The sequence below is a fragment of the Salvelinus alpinus genome, chromosome 1 (genome assembly GCF_045679555.1).
Source record: "Salvelinus alpinus chromosome 1, SLU_Salpinus.1, whole genome shotgun sequence".
Lineage (NCBI taxonomy): Eukaryota > Metazoa > Chordata > Actinopteri > Salmoniformes > Salmonidae > Salvelinus > Salvelinus alpinus.
The window spans coordinates 62,255,805-62,283,593 of record NC_092086.1 but is presented as its reverse complement, the minus strand read 5'-3'; the positions used below and the strand labels follow the sequence as shown (position 1 = coordinate 62,283,593).

The 27,789-nt window shown below is 46.6% G+C and overlaps 1 protein-coding gene across 7 annotated transcripts in view; it reads left to right on the top strand.

The window, feature by feature from the left end:
• LOC139582855 (peripheral-type benzodiazepine receptor-associated protein 1-like) overlaps positions 1-27,789 on the top strand; it is a 194,116-nt gene that overhangs the window by 145,111 nt on the left and 21,216 nt on the right. For 5 of the 7 annotated variants that reach the window (XM_071413283.1, XM_071413247.1, XM_071413266.1 and 2 more), the window contains 11 exons: positions 6,393-6,567; positions 7,902-8,119; positions 18,916-19,022; positions 19,242-19,351; positions 19,832-20,749; positions 20,958-21,109; positions 21,575-22,252; positions 23,353-23,694; positions 25,264-25,419; positions 25,707-26,579; positions 27,036-27,138. In XM_071413283.1, the coding sequence (XP_071269384.1) occupies positions 6,393-6,567; positions 7,902-8,119; positions 18,916-19,022; positions 19,242-19,351; positions 19,832-20,749; positions 20,958-21,109; positions 21,575-22,252; positions 23,353-23,694; positions 25,264-25,419; positions 25,707-26,579; positions 27,036-27,138 (3,832 nt within the window). Of the gene's footprint in view, positions 1-152; positions 174-6,392; positions 6,568-7,901; positions 8,120-18,915; positions 19,023-19,241; positions 19,352-19,831; positions 20,750-20,957; positions 21,110-21,574; positions 22,253-23,352; positions 23,695-25,263; positions 25,420-25,706; positions 26,580-27,035; positions 27,139-27,789 lie in introns of all 7 variants that reach the window. The other 2 variants (XM_071413257.1, XM_071413300.1) reach the window with 2 other exon arrangements.

Here is a 27,789-nt window from a genome sequence, read left to right as displayed (position 1 = left end):
CCATCTCTATGATTTACGCCGACGGACCCTTCTCTCTCAGGACCTGGACTCTAATCTATTAACCATGTTTTTCTTCCTCAACTCCACTTTTCACAAGCATGAGTTTGTTTTTAAAGTGCTTTTTTTCTGTGCTTTGTTTCCCTGCTAACCAGACTACTCTGGACTGCATGCAGGTACCAGCAACACAAAGCCTCTGTCCTGATACTCTAGCCCAGATCCCAACCTCATCCACCCTGTTACCAACCCCCACCTTAAGCCTCTGTGTAGATAGATAGACAGACTACTACACATTTACATTTACATTTAAGTCATTTAGCAGACGCTCTTATCCAGAGCGACTTACAAATTGGTGCATTCACCTTATGATATCCAGTGGAACAACCACTTTACAATAGTGCATCTAACTCTTTTAAGGGGGGGGGGGTTAGAAGGATTACTTTATCCTATCCTAGGTATTCCTTAAAGAGGTGGGGTTTCAGGTGTCTCCGGAAGGTGGTGATTGACTCCGCTGACCTGGCGTCGTGAGGGAGTTTGTTCCACCATTGGGGTGCCAGAGCAGCGAACAGTTTTGACTGGGCTGAGCGGGAACTGTACTTCCTCAGAGGTAGGGAGGCGAGCAGGCCAGAGGTGGATGAACGCAGTGCCCTTGTTTGGGTGTAGGGCCTGATCAGAGCCTGAAGGTACGGAGGTGCCGTTCCCCTCACAGCTCCGTAGGCAAGCACCATGGTCTTGTAGCGGATGCGAGCTTCAACTGGAAGCCAGTGGAGAGAGCGGAGGAGCGGGGTGACGTGAGAGAACTTGGGAAAGTTGAACACCAGACGGGCTGCGGCGTTCTGGATGAGTTGTAGGGGTTTAATGGCACAGGCAGGGAGCCCAGCCAACAGCGAGTTGCAGTAATCCAGACGGGAGATGACAAGTGCCTGGATTAGGACCTGCGCCGCTTCCTGCGTGAGGCAGGGTCGTACTCTGCGAATGTTGTAGAGCATGAACCTACAGGAACGGGTCACCGCCTTGATGTTAGTTGAGAACGACAGGGTGTTGTCCAGGATCACGCCAAGGTTCTTAGCACTCTGGGAGGAGGACACAATGGAGTTGTCAACCGTGATGGCGAGATCATGGAACGGGCAGTCCTTCCCCGGGAGGAAGAGCAGCTCCGTCTTGCCGAGGTTCAGCTTGAGGTGGTGATCCGTCATCCACACTGATATGTCTGCCAGACATGCAGAGATGCGATTCACCACCTGGTTATCAGAGGGGGGAAAGGAGAAGATTAATTGTGTGTCGTCTGCATAGCAATGATAGGAGAGACCATGTGAGGATATGACAGAGCCAAGTGACTTGGTGTATAGCGAGAATAGGAGAGGGCCTAGAACAGAGCCCTGGGGGACACCAGTGGTGAGAGCACGTGGTGCGGAGACAGATTCTCGCCACGCCACCTGGTAGGAGCGACCTGTCAGGTAGGACGCAATCCAAGCGTGGGCCGCGCCGGAGATGCCCAGCTCGGAGAGGGTGGAGAGGAGGATCTGATGGTTCACAGTATAGAGTACACCTTGCCTTTACAAAGTCCTAGACACAAGTGTCCTTGCAGCAAGTAGTGGCTAGTTAGTTTGAGAATCAAGGACAAATTTAAATGTGACCGGTGATACCCTGATTAGGGCTGTGGCGGTGATTGTCAAGCAAATAACTGACAGTCTCACAGTAACTTACCTTTATGAACATAAACACATTTAGCATCTCCTGGCTTCCATGCATAGCCTACAAGCCACTGATGCAGACCTTTGGAACATCTGCATTTTTAAAAGTCTAATAAATCCATGTATTATAGCCTACACCTTCACAATAAATCCATAATTTATTTTAGACAGGTCTAAAGAAACATTATATGAAGAAAATGTAGTCTATTTCAGAAGAACAGAATAGCATACTGAGTTGTCCTTATGTTAGGTCCTGATCTGGCTATGCCATATGGCTGTAGGCTACACTAGTTAATATAGCGAACAAGATTTGCTTAGAATTCTGTGACATTATTTTATACTATTTTATAGTATGAAGAATACAATTTAACATAACTGAATAAAATAGAAATGATATTTTCTCCAAACGATTTGAGGGAGTGCGCACATGCAGCTATTTTGTGTTGAGCGGTTAACAAAGAAACAGCTACTCCTATATGCTGAATGTAGATGTATTTATGCAACTTTAGGCTAAATGTTTAGATGATGGAACTTATGATGATTTGAAAAGAGTTGCATGAAAGGCATCAGTCTCTCATTCACAATTTGAAAAGCACTTTATAATATTCTCATCAGGCCTTATGTAACTTTAGTTGTGATACAAATGTTGGGCTGTATGTTTACATTTTTAATACATTCTAAGGCTGCATTATGCGACTGTAATGATCATTTGAAAAAATGATGCATGAAACGCATGAAAGGCATGAGCTCTGCTTTGTTTTTTGCGCAGGCTGTACACACTTCATCAGTCTCTCCTTCACAATTTGACAAGCACTTGATAATGCCTCGAATTTCCCTGCTGCATTCCCTTTGTGTGGCCATAATGCCTCCTAAAAGGCTGAATGCTAAAAAAAAATCCATACCTTTTGCGGCTAGTGGCCATTGTGCCCTTGGGCTGAATTTAACAATTATAATTCGTGCCGAAACACCTCTCACTCAAATGGCTCTCCATCACGTGATCTGGTCTTTCTCACAGGCTACAAGTACAGGCTGCGCGAAGACATCGGGCATCAACTGCGTGCGTCCTTGTCCAAGGCGCATATTGTAGATATTGGAAGAACTGTCCACATTTACTTTTCGTCAGCTGAAAAGCAAAAGCACTAGCATATGTCAATCTATTTTCCCCCATAGTACAAAAGTTGACCTATAAATATTCCAAACATACATAGTCTTGAACAGTTGTGGGATACGATAGATCCCAAATTAATACAACCACTAGGATCAAAAAACCTGTTTCAAGCAATGAGCCTGACGCAGCAGATGAGAACATTTAGCTCAAAATGTTGATATACTATTAGGCTATTTCTTCACATTATAAGCACAGCAATGCGCACAGGACAGTAGGCTATAAGCGCAGGAAAAGCAGGAAAACACCATTCTCATAAGTGACCACAAATGCGATTTATACATGTTTTGCTTTTATTATGAAGGTAATTTTTATGATGAAAATGATCTTCCCCAAACTATAAACTCACGTATGTATGCCAGTTAGGCTCTACACCCGCTGTAAAGTTATTTGGCCACTTTAGTTGTGATACAAACCTTGTCAAAACATATAGGCCTATGGACTAGGCTACATGAGGTGTGATTTGACTGTGATTTGAAAAAGTTACAAAAATCATAATGCGCTGTTTGCATTAAGCTAGGCTGTCACGCTGGTATAAAGGATTTGGAGACAGGTGCAGGAATACACAATAGGGGTTTTTAATACACCCAAAACAAACACGTATACAAAAACACTGGGCTGTACCCAAACAAACAAGCGAGGGTAAACCTCGTTGAATGACACGGGACGATACCCATAAAACACAACATGCTGTGTGCTTTATATAACAGCTGCACCAACGCATAGGTACTCACACCACCAACGGACATGGGAACAGTAACTGACAAAGACAGAGGGAACAGAGGGCACATATATAACATACTAATCAGGGGAAATGGGAACCAGGTGTGTGTAATCAGACAAGACAGTCCGGGGTTGATGATAATGAATCCCGTTCAGTGAACCCTAGAAAGCCGGTGACGTACTGGTGAACAGAATGAGCATCAGTACCGGGGGGATCCGTGACGTAGGCATTATTCACGAGTGATAATAAATTATTCACAAGTGATATGCTAATGTTGTCACCCATTACACTATTCTTGATTTAATCTTGTCTTTAAATATACTAAATAATATATGTGTGAAATATGTTTTGATTTAGAATGGACCATTATCATGCACCTATCTCGAAACGGGCAATGGAAAAAAATACATGTCATCTAGGCACTTAAAAAGCGATTGGAGGATGCTTTTCACATAGTTCATTTTCATGCCAGCCAGGTAGGCTATAATCCTGTTGTGAAGAGAAGCAATGTGCTAACTTTTAGGAAATTTGAGAAATAAATATGCTAGGCCTAGCCTACAGAAAGCTGATGGGATCCTCCTCTTTTTAATAGAGGCCATCACTCTGTTTTCTGACGCAATTGCATAGCCTATAGAAATGTTACGCAACATGAGCTCATGGGCTCTCATTAAGTGTTTGATTTTCGAATACATTTCCATTGATGTCAGAATGATTAGAGGGACAATAGAGTGCAGAGTACCAGGCAGTTAGCAGCATCAGAGCTTGGAGAAGCCTAATTACCGTGACTAAATGGTCACATGGAATTTGACTGCCATCATGAATCGTGACCGCCGGTGTGGCGGTAATATGGTCACCGTAACAGCACTAAACCTGAGGCCGTATTTATTGTCTCTGGGGACTTTAATAAAGCAAATCTGAGGAAAACGCTACCGAAGTTCTATACCTGAAGTTATTGGTTTCTAGGATGTATTTATGGAAAGGCAAAGATGACCTCATATGTTCTCTAGCTACAGCAGAGGTGGTCTATAGTGTTGTAACAGGCTTTGAATACAACATGACAAGCTTATTTGGGCTCTCTCTGAGAGGTGATAGGCTCCAGCCAGGCCGGCGTGTGTCAGTGTACTGTCCTATGTGCCTTTTCCTACACATCTGTGTGGTTCAGCCAGTTACATAACAAGCCTAGTAGTAATTGTGTTCATTTTAAATAATCCCTTTGTGTTGACACGGAGAAACCCTCTGATGCCGGCTGGCCCTCTGTGTGTGAATGTGTATTAGTATGTGTCCGTGTGTGCGCTGTGTGTATGGACGTGTTTAACTATACACGTCCACACACACACAGAGAGAGAGAGAGTGGAATGTGAGGGAGGGAGTGGAGTGTGAGAGAGTGAGTGAGGGAAGATTTGGAGTGTGAGAGAGTGAGTGTAGGTGATTAAAGTCAGTGTTAAACAGGTCAGGCCGAGTGACGCTGCTGTTAGATTACTCTATGGCATGAAATCCAGTCCCCCGCTGGGCTGAGTAAACTGAACCTTGTTCATAGGAGAATTGGCTTGGTTCTTAAGCTCAAGGTGTTAAGATAGAGTTAGCCTGCTTTCTTGGCAGTCGAGCTGTGACCCTGACATAGTGGGGCTTCTCTCTCTCTCCTCTCAACGTAGTTTTGTATCTCACTATTGGGAGCTTGATCTATCCTATAGTCAGCACAGTGACTCAAATCTCGTAAGAGAACGGGTAGCATGCCCCCACCAAAAGAAAATACTTTTGTGAACCAACACTTGCACTTGACTTTTTCCGCCCCTTACTAGCTCTGACTTTGCTGTTAGCTACTTTATTGAGGAAAGATGTTACTAAAATGTAAAATGTCATACATTAGCTGGATCTACTTGCTATATCTCCCACTTTGTGACTTGGTTCATGTTAGAGTTCGAGCAGTCATTTGGGACAGGCTGTGCTTGGTGGTGTAGGTGAGAGGTTTGACAGGAAGGTGTGTGTGTGTGTGTGTGTGTGTGTGTGTGTGTGTGTGTGTGTGTGTGTGTGTGTGTGTGTGTGTGTGTGTGTGTGTGTGTGTGTGTGTGTGTGTGTCAGTGTGTGTGTGTGTGTGTCAGTGTGTGTGTGTTTCGTTTAGCTAGGGGCCCTGTCACATCACTACCAGGAAACTCCCACCACAACCGGAAGTGAAAGCAGCCGGTTATAGAAACTCACTGGGGGCTGATGCTAAACCCTGTTAGAGCGTTCTGACTGAGCTGTGGCCGTGGCTTTGCTAGTGTGACTGTGAGCGCTGCAGAACTGTGTCGGAGGACATGCAACTCGCTGCAAACTACGCTAGCTACGCTTCAGATTCTGTTTGTCACCCACAAAACCAACACCTCCTACTAAGGCCCTGAAACCTGTTACTCAACCTTCTCACTCCTTTTCCCGCCTTTTTGTCTTTTCATTTGATCCTAAATGTGATTGTAATTGTGAGTGTTTATGCATATAATAAGTACATTTTTTAAAGTTGATATTCCAGTAATATAATTTTTAAATAGGCAGATTGTCAAAGTAGGCCACCACACAAATACCCTTTCATTAGCCTATGATATTTTGTTTGCCTAGGAGCTGAAACTAAATCGTGTGTGTGTGTGTGTGTGTGTGTGTGTGTGTGTGTGTGTGTGTGTGTGTGTGTGTGTGTGTGTGTGTGTGTGTGTGTGTGTGTGTGTGTGTGTGTGTGTGTGTGTGTGTGTGTGTGTGTGTGTGTGTGTGTGTGTACGTGTGTACATGTGTGTGTGTACGTGTGTGTACGTGTGTGTACCTCTATCTCTCTCCGTGCTGTCTTCAGTCTAAGGTGCGTGAGTTGGAGGATAAATGTCGCAGCCAGAGTGAACAGTTCGGCCTGCTCAGCCATGAGCTGGAGACCTTCCGACTGCAGGCCGGCAAACTGGACCTGGCTGGCTCCACACTCCTCACTAACCATGCCCTCTGCCATCTGACCAACGGTGTGGGCCTCGCTGGGGGTAACCATGGCAACCATTATTACCATCATGTTCCTGATACATGCCAAAGGGCAACCGTTATTACCATGATATTACCCTAACCATTAAAACCATATCATAATACCGTCACGACACCAATACATTCCACATACTCACTCATATTCCCTTCATGAAATACACTCCCCATCCCAATAAATGCATCTTCATATGGCCTTTGTATGCCCCCTCTGGCTCATTTTAACTACTAATACCGAATCTCCCTCAGGCACAGTTTACCAATATGGTCTATAGTTCCTACCAAGATTGATTGTACACATGAAGATTGCTAAACTAAAGAGTGTTTGTTCCAACCCTGGATCTCCATGTAGGATTGTGTTGGTATTACTTTTAGATCGACATGATTACGTTTGAAAGGGATTCCACATGATGCAGACCCGGACTGAGAACATAATATATTGTAATCCTGGCCGCCACTGGCTTTAAAGTATCCCTTCAAATCCCTATTGTATCCATCCATCCCTCCCTCCAGCCATGTACAGTAGGTGTTCTGTTTCTGTTGTAGATCAAGGTGGCCTACCTATGGGATGATTTGAACTCTCTGGGTGATGATGTGGACTTCTGGAGTCTGGAGGAGAGAGATACTCTCCCTTAGGACTCCTCGCTACCGTGTACTGCTACTGTTCCTAGAGATCTTGGGTCATTGAGACTGTCACTGCTACCATGAGCACTATCACACCCTTTCCTGGTCTTTTTTGAGTAACTTGGTACCTGAAATCACTGTTAGGTTCATTGTAACAACCCACATATTCACAATCAATTGGTTTGGTTTGGTGGGGCTTGCAGTGAGTGGCTGAATGAATGATGCCACACATATACAATCCCTCTCACACAAAGGTCCCAAACACACACAGAGACGTGGGTCAACAACGGTGAGTGAGTGATATCCGGGCTGTATGGTTAAGCCCCTTAGTTCTTTCTGGCCCCGGTGTGCCATGTATGGTGCTGTGCTCGGGGGTCGTGACCTCTAAGCACAGAGACAGATGGGGACAGGAGGGTTTTACTCCCTCCACTCCACTGTTTAATCAGCCAGGGACCTAGAACACCAACTCCCAATTGGATAACTACAAACAGGTCACAGAAGAGGGTGTATGTTTGTAGCCTGAGGTGGTCCAGCAGTCTAGGCCACTGCCTCCAGACCACATGTACTTGTGCTCACATGGGTTCCAATCCGACCCACTGCTCTTCTAGCACACTTTCTCCTAACTTTCCTGTTACTCTCTCGCTATCCTTTCAATGAAACATGAAAAAAGCAAAGAGATTTGTTTGCTCATGAAGTACCTTCCTCCTCCCTGTAGATGTGGCGGCAACTCTCCAGATGGGGGCCACCCCTCACGCTGCAGGTCTCACACGCTCCCCCACCACCAAGCACCGTGAGCTGCCCACCATCAGCCTGACCAAGTCCTCCAGCTCCCCCAAGTCTGTCTCTGACACCACCCATCTCTCCCCAAAGTCAGCTGAGTCCCACCACAGCCCCCATCACAGCCCACGCAGGACCAGCCCCACGCCACACGAGGTGAGACCTCTAACACTGTTTCACATCATTTAATCCCGATTTATTGCATAGGGAAAGTCACTACTTAATTCATATGGGGAGTTTCTTGTTCAACTTAAAAACATAGTACAGTAGTCTCACTAACGGTAGGACTAGATGACAATTTCAGATTGGCTTAGTATTTGAGTTTTGTTTAAAGGGATACTTCAGGATTTTGGCAATAAGGCCCTTTATCTACTTCCCCAGAGTCAGATGAACTCGTGGTTACTATTTTTATGTCGGTTTCCAGTATGTAGAAAGTTAGAGGTAGTTTTGCGTGCCAATGCTAACTAGCGTTAGCGCAATGACTGGAAGTCTATGGGTATCTACTAGTGACACACACAATAATCTTCTACACAAAGAGATAAAGATACTTTTTTGCATTAGACATGCTGCTGACGTCTTTAGTCATGAAAATAACTGCAATGCTATTTTCAATAATTGGGTTCAAATATTCCTCAAGATCAAACCGCTCGTATGGATTGTCTCCTCCTTTTCAACTCTGTGGTTAGGACAGATTGCTTGTTGAGATTAACAAAATGTCACAGTCATTCCTATGGATTTGCACGTCAGACTTCATGGATTTAAAAACGTCATTTCTCTCTGTCTCTCACACTGTGCTGACTGTACTATCAAACAGCCTAGGCTTCAATAAATAAAGCCAAATACAACACATACATTGCTAGAGATAAGAGAATAGGACCCTGTTGAGGTTGGGTGGTCTGACTCTTCTTTCATACAGTGTCCAGCTTTGTGCCTTAACCTTTCTCTCTCTCTCTCTCACATGGCACTGTCATGTAGCATACTGGCCAAAGACAAATGCAGCACTTATTATACAATTCAAAAGATAAGACCCTTTTGGGTTGGGCTTTTAAACCATTTCTTCCATGTTTTAAAGCAGCAGACCTCTCCCTCATCCAGTGTCCAGCTGTGTGTTGTAGCTAGCTGATGTCTGTCCTGCGTGCCCCAGCCAGCCAGTGTTGGGTCTAAGTCTCTCTGTAGTAGATCTTTATCCTGCCTCCCTCTCATCCATCTAAACCAGCCAGGTCAGGACAGGCAGCACCAGCAGCAGCTAGCTCTCTAAAGCTCATATTTAGTGAGATAATCCCACTGCTGTGGATTATTAAGGTTGTAGTAGTTGTAAGTGATTATCCTTAAAAGGTTTTTTGCTGGCAGAGAGCGATAAAAAATATGCCTGTTACTTATTGTTTATGCATAATGTATCACTCAGACCTTATAATTAGACATACGGCCAGTCGACAAACAAAACACTCAACGTTTGTATCGGTGTGTGTGTATATCCGTGTGTGTATCTGAACCCTATCAAAGTAGTGCACTATATATAGGGATGTAGTGCAATATAGCCTATAGGGAATAGGGTGCAATTTCATCCTACTGGCAGCGATTGTTTGTGTCGGCCTACAGCAGGGGTCTGCAACAAGCGGCCAGTGGGCCAAAACCGGCCTGCAAGTGAATTTTTGGGGTCCTCCAAAGTTTTTAGTAAAGATATTATATATATATTTTTTTTAAATCACCAGGAATGAATCCCCAAAAATATTTGTATGTATGAAATCTGTTCCCAAGTATACAGAGACGTACAGTGGGGCTCAAAATTATTGGATCCCTTGATAACCTGTATGCTCTCGTTGGCTGGCCCTCGCTACATATTCATCGCCAGACCCACTGGCTCCAGGTCATCTATAAGTCTTTGCTAGCTCACTGGTCACGATAACAACACCCACCTGTAGCACACGCTCCAGCAGGTATATCTCACTGGTCATCCCCAAAGCCAACACCTCCTTTGGCCGCCTTTCCTTCCAGTTCTCTGCTGCCAACGACTGGAACGAATTGCAAAATTCGCTGAAGCTGGAGACTTATAGTTCTCTCAGTAACTTTAAACATCAGTTATCTGAGCAGCTAACCGATCGCTGCAGCTGTACATAGCCCATCTGTAATTATCCCATCCAATCTACCTACCTCATCCCCATATTGTTTTTATTGACTTTTCTGCTATTTGGAAAACCAGTATTTCTACTTGCACATCATCTGCACATCTATCACTCCAGTGTTAATTTGCTAAATTAGAATTACTTGCTACTATGGCCTATTTATTGCCTTACCTCCTCACGCCATTTGCACACACTGTATATAGACTATTTTTTTTCTATTGTGTTATTGACTGTACGCTTGTTTATTCCATGTGTATCTCTCTGCGTTGTTGTTTGTGTCGCACTGCTTTGCTTTATCTTGGCCAGGTCGCAGGTGTAAATGAGAACTTGTTCTCAACTCGACTACCTGGTTAGATAAGGGTGAAATAAATAAAAAATAAAGAAGGGCAAAATAAGATAGATTAAAAAGATAAAGTAATACAAATACTGTGCAAAATGTATTAACAACTAAAACTATGTTTTAAGTTAGAAGTAGGCATTGGTCTGAAGCCGAAAAATAAAGGAAATTCACGAGCACCACAATCCCTACTCCTCTCATGGTTTTCCAGCACACAGCTTTGAGCTACTACAGTTGCTATGTTGATCTATTACTTCAAACAAAGTGCAGATTACTTAGGATTCAGACCTTCTGTTATCCTCGCAAGTGTGTGTGGGGGGGGGATGCTGGAGTATTGAAAACAGGGGATCCAATTATTTTCATATTTTTTAGATTTGTTTTTATTACTTCTTAAACAAAATCTATTTTACTGAGCAATTGTATTAGTATAGAAAAAATGTCATTAGCATGCAATATAGCTCAATCAAGGTATAAAATTATTGTTATTTTTCAAATACAGTCACTTTTTGGGCTTGTGGTCGATTTGCAGTGTACGCTATGTGAGTCAAAAGAGTTAGTGCAAAAAGGGTCAATGCAGATAGTTGACAAAATAGCTACCTGGACTATCTTAACTGTCTTATGGCTTGGGGGTAGAAGCTGTTCAGGGTCCTGTTGGTTCCAGACTTGGTGCATCGGGACCACTTGCCGTGCGGTAGCAAAGAGAACAGTCTATGACTTGGGTGGCTGCAGTGGTGCAAAGTACTTAATTCAAAATACTTTAAAGTAATACTTAAGTAGTTTTTGGGGGTATCTGTACTTGACTTTACTATTTATATTTTTGGCAACGTTTACTTTTACTTCACTACATTCCTTTAAAAAAAAAATTTTTTTTTTTACTCCATACATTTTCCCTGACACCCAAAATGTACATTTCAAATGCTTAGCAGGACAGAGAAGTTGTCCAAGTAACTCACTTCTAAAGAGAACATCCCTGGTTATCAGGTTTGAAGGTAAGAGCCGGATGCAGACTGTGTCGAAGTAACAATGTTTATTACAGAAACAGGGCAGGCAAATGACAGGTCAAGACAGGCAGGGGTTGATAACCAGAGTAGTGGGGGATAGGTACAGGACGGCAGGCAGGCTCAGGGTCGGGTCAGGCAGAGGTCGGTGATCCAGAGGTGGGGCAAAGGTACAGGACGGCAGGGTCAGGGTCAGGGGCAGGCAGATTGGTCAGGCAGGCGGGTTCAGAGACAGGACAGGCAAGGGTCAAAACCAGGAGAACGAGAAAAAGAGAGACTGGGAAAAAGCAGGAGCTGAGACAAAAAAACACTGTGAGATATGGGTTTAACTCTGGGCACATGAAAAGTGGGATGTATATGAAGGGTGCGGGGTAACAGAAGACGAACAGCAGAGGGGGTAATAATTTTGGAGATGGGAAATGGGACAATAAACCGGGGGGAGAGTTTGCGGGATTCCACCCGGAGGGGCAGATCCCGGGTGGATAGCCATACCTTCTGCCTGAGACGATACCGGGGAGCCGGGGTCCGATGGCGATCCGCATGTCGTCGATACCTGGAGGTGGTCTTGAGGAGGGCCGACCGAGCTCTCCTCCAGGTACGACGACAGAGGCGGTCAAACATCTGGGCAGAAGGAATGCCGACCTCTTCCTCCTGCTCGGGGAAGAGCGGGGGCTGATTCCCCAGGGAACACTCAAAAGGAGAACAGGGAAGGGTGTTGCGGGCGTATTCGACCCACACCAGTTGCTGGCTCCAGGAGGTGGGGTTGGCGGAGACCAGGCATCGCAGATTAGTCTCCAGATCCTGGTTCGCTCCCTCGCTCTGACTGGCTGTTGGACTGGGGGTGGAATCAGGAGGACAGGCTGGCCAGACGACCCAATGAGGGTGCAGAACGTCTTCCAGAACCGAGACGAGAACTGAGGGCCCCGGTTAGAGACCATGTCAACCGGTTGTCCATGGATCCGGAAAACGTGCTGTGCTGCACCATGAGCTGGGCCATCTCCTTGGCAGAGGGTAGTTTGGGTAGAGGAATGAAGTGGGTGGCTTTGGAAAACGAATTCACAAGGCAGTGCGCGCCAACTGACACCAACAGTTGAACTTGAGGTGAGGAATAATGTTTTAGGCCAGTGGTTCCCAAACTTTTTATAGTCCCGTACCCCTTCAAACACTCAACCTCCAGCTTCGTACCCCCTCTAGCACCAGGGTCAGCGCATTCTCAAATGTTGTCTTTTGCCATCATTGTAAGCATGCCACACATACTATACGATACATTTATTAAACATAAGAATGAGTGAGTTTTTGTCATAACCCCGCTCGTGGGAAGTGACAAAGAGCTCTTATAGGACCAGGGCACAAATAATAATATTATAATAATCAACAATTTTGCTCTTTATTTGACCATCATACATATAAAACCTTATTTGTTCATCGAAAATTGTGAATAACTCACCACAGGTTAATGAGAAGGGTGTGCTTGAAAGGATGCACATAACTCTGCAATATTGGGTTGTATTGGAGAGTCTCATTCTTAAATCATTTTCCACACAGTCTGTGCCTGTATTTAGTTTTCTTGCTTTTGTGAAGACCGAGAATCCAATCTCACATAGGTACGTGATTGAAAAGGGAATCAGTGTTTTAACAGCGCAATTTTCCAAGACAGGATACTCTGAGCGCAGCCCAGTCCAGAAATCTGTCAGGTGGCTTCTGATTAAATTAAATTTTCACAGAACCGTTAGTTGCAATTTTGACGAGGCTCTCTTGTTCAGATATTGGTAAGTGGACTAGAGGCAGGGCATGAAAGGGATAACAAATCCAGTTGTTTGTGTAATTCGTTTCGGGAAAGTACAACTCACTCCGGTGCTTCGCTATATCACATTTGACATTGTCCCGTAAACTTGTGTTAATTTGCACACAAAAAATCATACAATGATGGAAATACCTGTGTGTTGTCCTTGTTAATGCAGACAGAGAAGAGATCCAACTTAATCATAGCCTCAATTTTGTCCTGCACATTAAATATTGTTGCGTAGAGTCCCTGTAATCCTAGATTCAGATCATTCTTTCGAGAAAAAACATCACCAAGATAGGCCAGTCCTGTGAGAAACTCGTCATCATGCAAGCGGTCAGACAAGTGAAAATTATGGCCAGTAAAAATAACTTTAAGTTTGTCTCCCAATTTATAAATATATATAAAAACTGTGTCAATACTTTGCCCCTTGATAACCAGCGCACTTCTGTATGTTGTAAAAGAGTTACATGGTCGCTGCCCATAGTGCAGAAAATACACAAGATTTCAGGGGCCTTGCTTTAACAAAGTTAACCATTTACACTGTAGTGTCCAAAACGTCTTTCAAGCTCTTAGGCATTCCCTTGGCAGCAAGAGCCTCTCGGTGGATGCTGCAGTGTACCCAAGTGGCGTCGGGAGCTACTGCTTGCACGCGCGTTACCACTCCACTATGTTTCCCTGTCATGGCTTTTGCTCCATCAGTACAGATACCAACACATCTTGACCACCAAAGTCCATTTGATGTCACAAATCTGTCCAGTACTTTAAAAATATCCTCTCGTGTTGTCCTGGTTTCCAGAGGTTTGCAGAAGAGGATGTCTTCCTTAATTGACCCCCCCCATAAACGTAACGGACATATACCAGGAGCTGTGCCAGGCCCGCCACGTCTGTTGACTCATCCACCTGTAACGCATATAATTCACTAGCTTGTATGCGAAGCAGTAATTGTTTCAAAACATCTCCTGCCATGTCACTGATGCGTCGTGAACCAGTGTTGTTTGATGAAGGCATTGTCTGTATAGTTTCTTTGGCCTTTTCCCCCAGCGTTGTCCCAGCCATATCCACGGCAGCAGGAATAATTAAGTCCTCCACAATAGTATGGGGCTTGCCTGTCCTAGCCACTCGGTAGCTCACCATATAAGACGCTTCTTATTAATCGTATCTGTTACTCAAAAGTCGTCTTAATTCTCGCTCAAAAAACGGGCTTATTTTTAAGATGGCATGTTTTGTTTCTAAATGTCTGTGCAAGAGTGAAGGTTTCATTGAGTTGTGAGATAGTACTTTTGCACATATAACACACTGTGGCTGAGGAAAGGCACTACTCCCAATATACACTGCTCAAAAAAATAAAGGGAACACTAAAATAACACATCCTAGATCTGAATGAATGAAATATTCTTATTAAATACTTTTTTCTTTACATAGTTGAATGTGCTGACAACAAAATCATACAAAAATGATCAATGGAAATCAAATTTATCAACCCATGGAGGTCTGGATTTGGAGTCACACTCAAAATTACAGTGGAAAACCACACTACAGGCTGATCCAACTTTGATGTAATGTCCTTAAAACAAGTCAAAATGAGGCTCAGTAGTGTGTGGCCTCCACGGGCATGTATGACCTCCCTACAACGCCTGGGCATGCTCCTGATGTTGTGGCGGATGGTCTCCTGAGGGATCTCCTCCCAGACCTGGACTAAAGCATCCGCCAACTCCTGGACAGTCTGTGGTGCAACGTGGCGTTGGTGGATGGAGCGAGACATGATGTCCCAGATGTGCTCAATTGGATTCAGGTCTGGGGAACGGGCGGGCCAGTCCATAGCATCAATGCCTTCCTCTTGCAGGAACTGCTGACACACTCCAGCCACATGAGGTCTAGCATTGTCTTGCATTAGGAGGAACCCAGGGCCAACCGCACCAGCATATGGTCTCACAAGGGGTCTGAGGATCTCATCTCGGTACCTAATGGCAGTCAGGCTACCTCTGGCGAGCACATGGAGGGCTGTGCGGCCCCCCAAAGAAATGCCACCCCACACCATGACTGACCCACCGCCAAACCGGTCATGCTGGAGGATGTTGCAGGCAGCAGAACGTTCTCCACGGCGTCTCCAGACTCTGTCACGTCTGTCACATGTGCTCAGTGTGAACCTGCTTTCATCTGTGAAGAGCACAGGGTGCCAGTGGCGAATTTGCCAATCTTGGTGTTCTCTGGCAAATGCCAAACGTCCTGCACGGTGTTGGGCTGTAAGCACAACCCCCACCTGTGGACGTCGGGCCCTCATACCACCCTCATGGAGTCTGTTTCTGACCGTTTGAGCAGACACATGCGCATTTGTGGCCTGCTGGAGGTCATTTTGAAGGGCTCTGGCAGTGCTCCTCCTGCTCCTCCTTGCACAAAGGCGGAGGTAGCGGTCCTGCTGCTGGGTTGTTGCCCTCCTACGGCCTCCTCCACGTCTCCTGATGTACTGGCCTGTCTCTTGGTAGCGCCTCCATGCTCTGGACACTACGCTGACAGACACCGCAAACCTTCTTGCCACAGATCCTGGATGAGCTGCACTACCTGAGCCACTTGTGTGGGTTGTAGACTCCGTCTCATGCTACCACTAGAGTGAAAGCACCGCCAGCATTCAAAAGTGACCAAAACATCAGCCTGGAAGCATAGGAACTGAGAAGTGGTCTGTGGTCACCACCTGCAGAACCACTCCTTTATTGGGGGTGTCTTGCTAATTTCCTATAATTTCCACCTGTTGTCTTCCATTTGCACAACAGCATGTGAAATGTATTGTCAATCAGTGTTGCTTCCTAAGTGGACAGTTTGATTTCACAGACGTGTGATTGACCTGGAGTTACATTGTGTTGTTTAAGTGTTCCCTTTATTTTTTTGAGCAGTGTATGTGAACTCCAAATCAATGTAGTTCTCATTATATTTGCGCCTCTTCGATGGTCCAACGTCCCTGTCTGTTGTTCGGTGCTTTCCCGGGTAAGGGGGCAGTAGCTCTTCGGCTGCATCAGATTCACAACTGTCAGTGTTCATGCTAGCTGGGCTAACAACAAATGTATAATTACTGATGCTAGCATTGAATGTGGTCGTGGAAGCAGAACAACTTGTGTCGTCGACAGGTGCAGGTGTAGTACTGCTGGTAGTAGCAGTACTACCAGTAGAGCTGGTATGTGTATCTATGGTTGCGGCCTTACTTTTTTTATCCATTTATCAATTTTCGAGCAAACGGAATGAGCAGGTAAAACGGATTTCAGTTTCACTGCATTAAAATCACCGGCCACGAGAAGTGCCGCTTCTGGATGAGCATTTTCTTCTTTGCTTATGGCCCTCTACAGCTCGTTGAGTGTGGTCTTAGTGCCAGCATCGGTTTATGGTGGTAAATAGACAGCTACGAAATATATAGATGAAAACTCTCTTGGTAAATAGTATGGTCTGCAGCTTATTATGAGGTATTCTAACTCCGGCGAGCAAAAACTTGAGACTTCCTTATCATTAGAGATTGCGCACCGGCTGCTGTTAACAAAGATGCACACTGCTCCCCCCTTCATTTTACCCGATTATAGTCATGTTCTGGACAAAAACTGTCCCATGGCTGAATCTCGTTGCCTACCCGTTGCCTACAGTATTAGCCAGAGGTAAACATAGGCAGTCAGATCATTAAGCTGATGCTGTGTGGTATTAAAGGGAGCATTTTCAGAGAAGAGAACATTCTGTATAAGCAGCTTGTTAGTGGCCAGTGTCCCAATCCACTGTGAATTGTGCCCATTGCTCACATTATACATAAATCTCATTGCACAATCTCTGAGGGAGTAAGTCAATGGCAGAAAAACATATCCTGCGTCTGGCCCTGGCCTTCTACTATTCAGGAGGCATTGATCCAGCCAGGTGTTGGGAAGATGTTGACCTGCTGGCAGCTCAAGGTTCCAGTAGAAATTATACACTGCTCAAAAAAATAAAGGGAACACTTAAACAACACAATGTAACTCCAAGTCAATCACACTTCTGTGAAATCAAACTGTCCACTTAGGAAGCAACACTGATTGACAATACATTTCACATGCTGTTGTGCAAATGGAATAGACAAAAGGTGGAAATTATAGGCAATTAGCAAGACACCCCCAAAAAAGGAGTGATTCTGCAGGTGGTGACCACAGACAACTTCTCAGTTCCTATGCTTCCTGGCTGATGTTTTGGTCACTTTTGAATGCTGGCGGTGCTCTCACTCTAGTGGTAGTATGAGACGGAGTCTACAACCCACACAAGTGGCTCAGGTAGTGCAGTTCATCCAGGATGGCACATCAATGCGAGCTGTGGCAAAAAGGTTTGCTGTGTCTGTCAGCGTAGTGTCCAGAGCATGGAGGCGCTACCAGGAGACAGGCCAGTACATCAGGAGACGTGGAGGAGGCCGTAGGAGGGCAACAACCCAGCAGCAGGACCGCTACCTCCGCCTTTGTGCAAGGAGGTGCACTGCCAGAGCCCTGCAAAATGACCTCCAGCAGGCCACAAATGTGCATGTGTCTGCTCAAACGGTCAGAAACAGACTCCATGAGGGTGGTATGAGGGCCCGACGTCCACAGGTGGTGGTTGTGCTTACAGCCCAGCACCGTGCAGGACGTTTGGCATTTGCCAGAGAACACCAAGATTGGCAAATTCGCCACTGGCGCCCTGTGCTCTTCACAGATGAAAGCAGGTTCACACTGAGCACATGAGCACGTGACAGAGTCTGGAGACGCCGTGGAGAATGTTCTGCTGCCTGCAACATCCTCCAGCATGACCGGTTTGGCGGTGGGTCAGTCATGGTGTGGGGTGGCATTTCTTTGTGGTGCCGCACAGCCCTCCATGTGCTCGCCAGAGGTAGCCTGACTGCCATTAGGTACCGAGATGAGATCCTCAGACCCCTTGTGAGACCATATGCTGACATATGCACATTTGTGGCCTGCTGGAGGTCATTTTGCAGGGCTCTGGCAGTGTACCTCCTTGCACAAAGGCGGAGGTAGCGGTCCTGCTGCTGGGTTGTTGCCCTCCTACGGCCTCCTCCACGTCTCCTGATGTACTGGCCTGTCTCCTGGTAGCGCCTCCATGCTCTGGACACTACGCTGACAGACACAGCAAACCTTTTTGCCACAGCTCGCATTGATGTGCCATCCTGGATGAACTGCACTACCTGAGCTACTTGTGTGGGTTGTAGACTCCGTCTCATGCTACCACTAGAGTGAGAGCACCGCCAGCATTCAAAAGTGACCAAAACATCAGCCAGGAAGCATAGGAACTGAGAAGTGGTCTGTGGTCACCACCTGCAGAATCACTCCTTTTTTGGGGGTGTCTTGCTAATTGCCTATAATTTCCACCTTTTGTCTATTCCATTTGCACAACAGCATGTGAAATTTATTGTCAATCAGTGTTGCTTCCTAAGTGGACAGTTTGATTTCATAGAAGTGTGATTGACTTGGAGTTACATTGTGTTGTTTAAGTGTTCCCTTTATTTTTTTGAGCAGTGTATATAACACTAAGGAAGCACTTTTATCCAAAGCCACTTACATTCCAGTGAGTATATGTTTTTTGTATGAATATGTGAAACTGTAGGAATTGAACCTGGCTAGGAATGGACATTGCTAGGAATTGACATTGCTCGCACCAAGCTCTTACCAACTGAGCCACCCAGTATAACAGGTTTCCAGTGGCCTCATTGTTGACTGTCATGTTCTAAGGTTGACACAGCCAGTGAAGTGGAGGAGTTGGACATTGATGTGTCCCCAGCACCTTACACCACTCTCAGAGGAGCCGCCAAGCTACAGGTCTTCATCGGCAGATACAGGTAAGGACTGGCAGACACAGATTTGGCCAAAGCAACAGTATGCCTTCACTATAGTGGCGGTATTTAGTAGATTGAATTGGAGACCAGTTATGATAATTTTGTCTCTCACTAAGAATGTTATCGTTTTTGTCTATCTCAGCATTCAACTGTAACAATGCGATGAGAAGGGTAATGTTTATAATACATTAGTGTTGATAATGTGACTTTATTTTTCCCCAGCTATAACCCCTATGACGGTCCAAATGATAACCCAGAGGTGGAGCTGCCACTCACCGCTGGGGAGTACATCTATGTTTATGGCGGTATGGATGACGACGGCTTCTATGAAGGTGAGCCTTCTCCAAAACCTTAAAGGGGCAATCAGCAGTTGCTACATCCAAAACATTAATTCTTAAAGAAAATAACGTATAAATGCCTCATGAGCTTAGTTCAACTGTTGTACTCCATCAAAATGTAAGGTTGTTTTACTCCAAAGTTAATGTAAACAAATACTATATAGCCTCAAAACATGGTTAAAACTATAATTTTGATATCATGGATGGTCAGTCCTTGCATCCGTAGCTCTGAATTTGAAATTGAGTGGTTACATTTCTCCAAACCCATCCCTCAGCTTTTTACTATAACAGGGGCTGGGATTACACTTTGTTATTTTTTCTACTGTTCATTGCCACTTTAATTTCATAACAGTTTTATAAAGTTAGATTTTTTTACACTGAAAGTTCCCATTTTAACACTGACATCTTAACACGGTCCAGGTTTTTAGTGTCGACATACCAAACACAAGTCTGTCTCTCTGTGTCCCCCTGCAGGTGAGCTGATGGACGGGCGGAGAGGGCTGGTCCCCTCCAACTTTGTGGAGCGCGTCTCAGATGATGACATGATGAGCGCCCACGTTCCAGAGGGCACGGACATATCCCACAACTCCTTGCTGGACAGCAGCCTGCACAGTGCCAGCCACCAGCACCACCTCCGCCTGGGGGGCCCAGGTACCTCTGAGAAGACCGACCCTACGTTTGCAGCCTCCAACCCAGGTCCCCTATCTGTCTCTTTCCCCTCAGGGGAGCAGGTCCCGGCCCCTTCGGACCCCTCCTTCCGACCCCTCCTCTCCCCAGCCCCCCTCACCAACGGCCTGGACCTAGACCTGGAGGTGGGGGTGGACACTGTGCCTTACCCGCGCAAGCTCACCCTCATCAAGCAGCTGGCCAAGAGCATCATCATTGGCTGGGATGGGCCGCTGGTGCCAGCGGGCTGGGGCAATGTGTGGAGCTACAATGTGTACGTGGACCAGGAGCTGAGGCTCAACGTGCCCTTCGGCTCTCAGACTAAAGCTGTACTAGAGAGACTAGACGTCAATCTCAAGGCCTATCGAGTGTCTGTGCAGAGCCTGACTGAGCGCGGCAGCTCGGACCAGCTCCGTTGCTCCATGCTGGTGGGCAGGGACGTATGTGTGGCGCCCACCCAGCTCAGAGTCGACCGTGTCACCGCCACCTCGGCCAGCCTGTCGTGGCTGCCCAGCAACAGTAACTATGTGCACATTGTGTCCTTGAACGAGGAGGAGATGGAGCTGGTGAAGGCTGGCAGCTACTCGCTGTGCCTCAGTAACCTTACCCCCAGCCTGCACTACACGGTCAAGGTGGAGGCTCGGCCACACCAAACCCCCTGGGAGCTTCCCCAGGAGAGGCGGGAACACAAGACCGCCACCACTACCTTTACCATGCTGGCCGCAGGTAAGTGAGTAAACAGGGTAGAGAGATACTGGAGATCAAAGAGGGCTGAAGAACTGCTGGTTTAATTTTTTACATGAAAATATATTCCACTCACCTGGTGTTCCCAGGTCTTTAAAACAGGCCCTGATTAGAGAGGACAAATGAAATCAGGGCCTGTTTAAGACCTAAGATTTGCTTGTCTTCTAATATGTATTACCTCCTCTCCCAGGTCCCCCTGATGCTCCTCTGGATGTGCAGCTGGAGCAGGGGCCCTCCCCGGGAATCGCCCTTATCAGCTGGCTGCCTGTCACCATCGATGCTGCTGGGACCTCCAACGGAGTCCGCGTCACCGGATACACCATCTACGCTGACAAGAAAAAGGCAATATAACTGTAGTGTTGTGTTTCTGGACCTGAATGCACTGGAAACAGAGGAGAGTGTTTAAGGTTTTGGATGTAATGGGGATGAAATTATGCTGAGAGGGAAATGCTTTTGAAATGAGTTTGAATCGGTGTGTCTGTCAAGCCAGTGTTTTCAGAGAGGTTCTGTGCTCTAAAGACCCACTGAGTCTGTTGCTCTCTTCCTCAAGACGCTGGTTTGTGTTTAAATGTGCCATGGTAGTTGCAGTGCTTCAGCTTGGGCTGTGAACAGTATCTGTGATGATGCCCTGTCCTATGCCGCTAACTTTTATATCCTTTTAAGTCAGAAGTGTTTTACGTCTCTGTGTGAGGATAGTGTGTGTGAGGATAGTGTGTGTGAGGAGTGTTTTGCTGTGAGGATATTTTGTGTAGAGAGTATGTGTCTGTGCAGCTGACACTACCCATCTCCTATTTTGCCATACCCTAGGTGTTGGAGGTGTCATCCCCTACGGCAGGCAGTGCCCTAATGGGCCCGTCTCAAATCCAGTCCCTTATGACGGCTCACCAACTCACCGTGCGCACCATGTCCGCCCACGGGGAGTCCACCGACTCTGTGCCAGTCAACGTGCCCGCCAAGCTAGCCGCCATCATGACGGACCAGGCCTCGGCTACCTCCGCCCCATGCTCCTCGTCACCCCCCGTTCACCAGTCACCACCCTACCAGTCACCCCCTGTCCACCAGTCACCCCCCTTCCTGTCTTCATCACCACCCGTACAGCCCCAATCCCCGTCCTATGGGAACTCAGCTGCCAAAGTCTCCACGCTACCCTACGCCACGGCCTCACCGCCGCTAGACGCACACGCCATGGTCCCTAACGGGGGGCTGCCCTCTGCCAACTCTCCCCCAGTCCACACCCTCCACACAGAGGCCTCCTCCCCGCTCCCTGCCTCGTACGCAGAGGCCTGGGCCAACCCCTTAGCAAAGTCTCCTGCTCCCCCTCGGGATGCCTTGGCAGTGCATGAGGCCACCATGTCACCTCCAGTAGCACCAAACTATCAGGCCAAGTTGCCATCAGTACCATCAGCCTATGAGGCTATGATGTCACCACCAATACAACCAGCCTATCAGGCCATGCTACCACCAGCCTCTCACATCAACACAACGGTACTTACAATAATGCAACAACACCTCCTCTAAAACTGTCATCTAGAACTCACCTCATGGCTCCAGACTTACTTTTTCCTGTGGTGGCACTGGTGACACTAACATTTTCAGTTTGTGGCACCAGCCCATTATTCGGTCGCACAAAACTTTGTTGCGGCATCACACAATAGTAAAACATTTGCAATCATCTTATAAAGTAATTCGCAGTGCTACTGAGATGGTATGATTCATGAAACATGTTCAAGCAGGGATTCATGATCAAGATATTTTTATGTGTAACCTAAACCAGTGATTGTCAGGAATTTTGGGTTGATAATTACTCTATTGTTGCTATATTTTACTCTCAATATAAGGCTCCAGAATTGCACATTTATTATGTTCAATAGAGATTAATTTGCTTAGCAAAATTTTGTGTGTATAAATTAAATATCACATAAGGTAATTCATTTCGGGCTAATTCACCATCTGAGGTAGTGGAAACTCAAAATGCATTAGGTAGATCGCTAAATATAATATGTTGCTAGTTAGCCGTGTAATTGATGAATGTAACAGTAAATGTAATGTCCTAAAAACTTTGCAGCATACCCATTTATGTCTATAGCCTGTGCAGTCTCCGCGCACGGTCAATGTTGAGAGTAATACCTGCAGAGAGCTGAGACCCTCCTCTCACCAACAGGCACAACTGCTTTCAAAACGTTTATTTTGGCGCAATTGCATTTTTTTTACGTTGAAATAATTTTTCTTTCCCACTAGCCTACTCAGCGCGAAAGGAGAAACAGACACAGGGACAGGGCAGACACTTTCATACAGGGATCAGGAAAATAATGCACTTTAGGCTACTGTTTTATAAAATCATGCTTTTAGCTGCCCCAAAATATGTTTTGAGTGACCAGCTTGAATTTGCAGTTCACACCGATGCGACCAATCAAACATTTTACTCGCACAGCCTAAGAATCGCAAAATGTGACTAAATGGTCTCAGTCTGGAGCCTTGCAACTGCTCTAAAATATATAGTACTAGAGGTATGTTATTATCTAGTTTACATTATTATAACTATTTTAACTAAGTGTATGTTGTATGTACGCCTGTCTGTTCTCCAGGTCAATGCAGCCTTGCCCCCCAACCAGAGTCCAGTCCCAGGCCTAGTCCCAGCAGCAGCCATGGAGCAGAGCAGAGCAGTCACAGAAATCTCCGGAGCTCCCCGTCCCGCCATGTCCATCACAGACTTTCTCCCCATGGAAGACGACTCCCGTGCATACCTTTCAACCCCTGAGCCCTGCCCCACCCCAACTCAGGACAGACACTCTCTCCAGCCCCCCAAAGCCCCCTCTCCCCTGGAGTCAGAACCAGACTACTCTATGGAGAGGTCGACCACACGCCTGGTGTCCATGGAGGAGTTCCTCAGGCAGGAGAAGGACCCAGGCTTCAGCAGGCAGCCACAGGTTGGTTGGTTGGTTAGTTAGTTATTTAGTACTGACTGTGCTTTTTTGGAATGTGACACATTAAATATCATTGCCAGTTTTCTGGGCAGATGCAATATGCACGGCAACTCTGATGTGTTCTTTATTGTTCCAATGTTCCCCTCACATTGGCTAGAACTCTGTGCTTTAATCCTCTGATGATGTTCATTGGAGAAAGAAACTTTCTCACCCAGCCTTTCTCAACTCTTTCTCACCCAGCCTCACCCCTTGACTAGATGAACCAGTAACTCATCTAGGTCTAGGAAAGGCTGTGGGATCATTACCTCGTATTTATCAACATGGTGCTTTAGACTAGTGGTCGTGATTCCATATGGGGTCATTGGATAATGAATTTATTTTTCAAAATACGTCGTTTTTTTATATATATTATAATATCGTCTTTGTATCTCAAAATCATTGTATAGTGGTTACCCTTAAAAATCTAAATGAAAATTATTCAAATGTAAAAGATAAAATTCAACCAGAGAGCACCTTAGCTCATGGGAAAAGGCCGCACTTGACAATTGCGCTTGAATCGTTCCATTGTGAATGGATAGGCCTATGAAACCACACAATATTGCAGAGACTTTGATATTACCGGAAAATAAAGTGTGAGAAGGTCGAGGCACAGAAACTCACATTAATACCTTTGTCAGATAGGAAAGAATTCTTATTGGAGAGAGTTTTTCAAAAGCGGACCATGCCCCCTTCCCTCGGCTGTGCATGTTTCTAACAGAAAACAGCATCAGTAAGTGTCCTCCTACCAGGGCAAGCACCTCCAATGCTTGGAAGAGCACTTTGGGACCTGCTTCCCAATCAGTTTGACTGTGATCCTGGCTCAGTCGACATGCCGGTAAGTGAAGTCAAACAGCTGATCGAGCTGTCATGGGACCGAATGCTGCAGACAATGCATTTACAGGTCACTACGGAGGAGTTTTGGTTCCTGACTCAAAGGGAATCCACTTCCGTCTCCCTCTGAGCATTAAAACTCATTCATCAGCTCATATCTGTGTGAAGCTGGATTCAGTTGCCTCGTCTGCATATAAAAAAAAAAAATCTATCCAGGTTGGATGTGACCGCAGAGATGAGGTGCGTACTGTCGACCACGCCCCCTGACTTTGAGAAGCTCTGACTCAACATGCATCAAGCACACCCATCTCATTAGTGGTGGTGAGATAAGAGAGATTATGTTAGACTAATTTGCAATTGACTGTAATAGCCACAAATAAAATTAAAATAAAAAATAAAAAAAGTAAACATTGGATGTTAATTACATAATTTTTTTCAAATGGTTGGGGTCGTGCAAACTTTCAGATATCAAAATGGAGTTGTGGGCCAAAAAAGTTTGGGAACCCCTGGACTAGAGAGCATTGAGGATAGAGGCATTATACCAAGACATACCAACGTTCATAGTAACATTTCCTACTATGAAAATGAGCATTTGGAGGATTTACCTAGTCAATTTACGTTTCACTTGTATTGACATGATTGGTTAATCCACATGCTCTAAGCCTGTCCTGTTGTACTGTGTGGTTGTGCTCTGTGTGTCAGGGTTATGCTGTTGGCCTGGTGGAGCCTCCGTACGGTGCAACAGAGAACAGTAGGGGCTCGGACCTGTCTGATATCCTGGAGGAAGAGGAGGAGGACATGTACTCAGACCCCCGTGGACCCACCCTGGCCCGAGGGTACACCACAGGAGCCGACAGGGTAAACATTCACTACAAACACTTGATTTTACTGATCTTGCTGAGGAGGACAGCCTCTGTTTTTGTTACGTTTGCTTTACTTTCCCTCTTTCATTCTTGAATTCTCTCACTGTTTTGATTCTTTTTTTTTTTTTTGTATGTCACACTTCACCCCTACCTTATGCCACCGTGCCCTGCCCAACCTGCTCACATCCGCCTCCTTCCTGACCTCCTATCTCCATCTCCTACATCCAACCTCTTACCTTCAACCTGTTACACCCTCTCCTCTGTGACCCATGACCCCTGTAGCCAGACCAGTGGGAGGTGCCGGACAGTGACGAAGAGATTCTGGAGAGTATCCTGAAGCTTCCTCCACAGGCCCAGGCTCAGGCCTACCACTACCATCACGGTCATCATCACCTCAACAAGCACCTGTTCAGCATCCCAGAGGTCACTGATGAAGAGGACAACAGCGTGGACGAGGACTATAATCACCGGCGCCACCGAAGACAGTCCCAAGCCAGGCCCAGCCGCACACACCTCCACCCCGATGACCCCCACTACCACAGAACCCAAGACCAACCCCAGCCCCACCACCACCACCACCACAGCAGCAGAGCTGAAGCCAAAGAGCCTTTACCCAGACATAGTGGTGGTGCTGTTGTCAGGGCTCGGCCCCAGCACAGGGTCCACTACGCAGACACAGTAGACAGCATCAGCTACCCTGAGGAGGGGGAGCTGGTCCTCGGGCCCAGTAAGGAGATGTGGGTGCGTCAGGCCCCCCAGAAGGCCCACCACGGTGGGGGAAGGAACGGAGTGGGGACGGTTGCCCTGGTAGGCGGGCTAGGGGACAGGCTCAGAAGAGAAGCCTTGCTACGGAGTCAGATGGCGGTCGCTGCGTTAACGTCCCAGGCCACCGGCCACGCACCATGCTCCTACCTAGTCAGCAAGACCGTTCGGACGGTCAAGTCCCCTGTGGGCTCGGTAGCAGAGATCGACATTGAGTATGGGACTGACGAGGAGGATACATTGACCTATGACCACGGGGAACGAGGGGAGGTGGTGGTGGAGCAGATGAGTTCTGAGTGGTGGGTGGAGGGGTCACAGCCTGACCCCCTCACTCTGGCCCTGCGCCGGGGAAAACCTGCCCTCCAGGCCATTGCAGCTGCTGCAGCAGAATGGGTGTGTTCTCACTCGTTGTACCCCGTGGTTGTATTTAAATTCCCTCTTCTCTACCGGCGTCTGTGTAGTTGGCTTGTCATGCGTCGCATGTCCCCTTTATCTGAGATCCTAGCGTCTGTCTGTCTGTCTGTCTGACGGCACCGTTGCTTCTCCAGACTCATTCAACCTGCACAAGGCCTGAAAGACCACCTGATCCTTATTGCATACTACTCATGTCTCTAACCATGCAGTCCCTTACTGTACAACCTGAATGCAAGTTATTGTCTTATGTGCTGCTGTCTTTCTCTCTGACTGTGTGTGTGTGTGTGTGTGTGTGTGTGTGTGTGTGTGTGTGTGTGTGTGTGTGTGTGTGTGTGTGTGTGTGTGTGTGTGTGTGTGTGTGTGTGTGTGTGTGTGTGTGTGTGTGTGTGTGTGTGTGTGTGTGTGTGTGTGTGTGCGTGCGTTTATGTTGACCAGGAGCCTGGCAGAGACCCGTCGATGGAGGCTAGTGCTGGGTGGAGTGGACAGGCTGAGCTCTCCCCTAAGCTGACCAGGGCAGAGGCCAGGCAGGAGCTCAATGGTCAGAATCTCATTCCTCATCCTTCTTCTCGCCACCCCCCCCCCCCCCCCCTTCTCACGTGCTCTCTCTCTTTATCTCTGTCTCTCTTGTTCTGCGATTTAGCTCTCTCTTCCTCTCTGTCTGCCTGTCTCTGTCTCTCTCTCTCTGAGAAAGACACCAGGATGTCAGATTACGAGTTTGTGTGTGTGTGTGTGTGGGGGGGGCCGGGCGGGGGGACTTTAACAGGGATAGGGTGATTGGGGAAAGCGAGAGATGGCCTGTAAGCTTAGAACCGGCATTACTCCAAAATGGCTCGTCATGACATGAGATGGATGAGAGGAAGAGACAACCATGAAAATAGTACCCTAGATTAGCCCACAGTGAAACCAACCAAACTGGAGTCTCTCTCTCTCTCTCTCTCTCTCTCTCTCTCTCTCTCTCTCTCTCTCTCTCTCTCTCTCTCTCTCTCTCTCTCTCTCTCTCTCTCTCTCTCTCTCTCTCTCTCTCTCTCTCTCTCTCTCTCTCTCAATCTCACAGCTGTGTTCTCATGGAAAAGCTCACAGATATAGTTCTGCTATTCTCAGCGGCAGGTGGAAGAACAAGGAACGTGCAGATACATACATAGGACACACACACATGCACTCTGCACGTACGCCCCACGACACTAGAGAG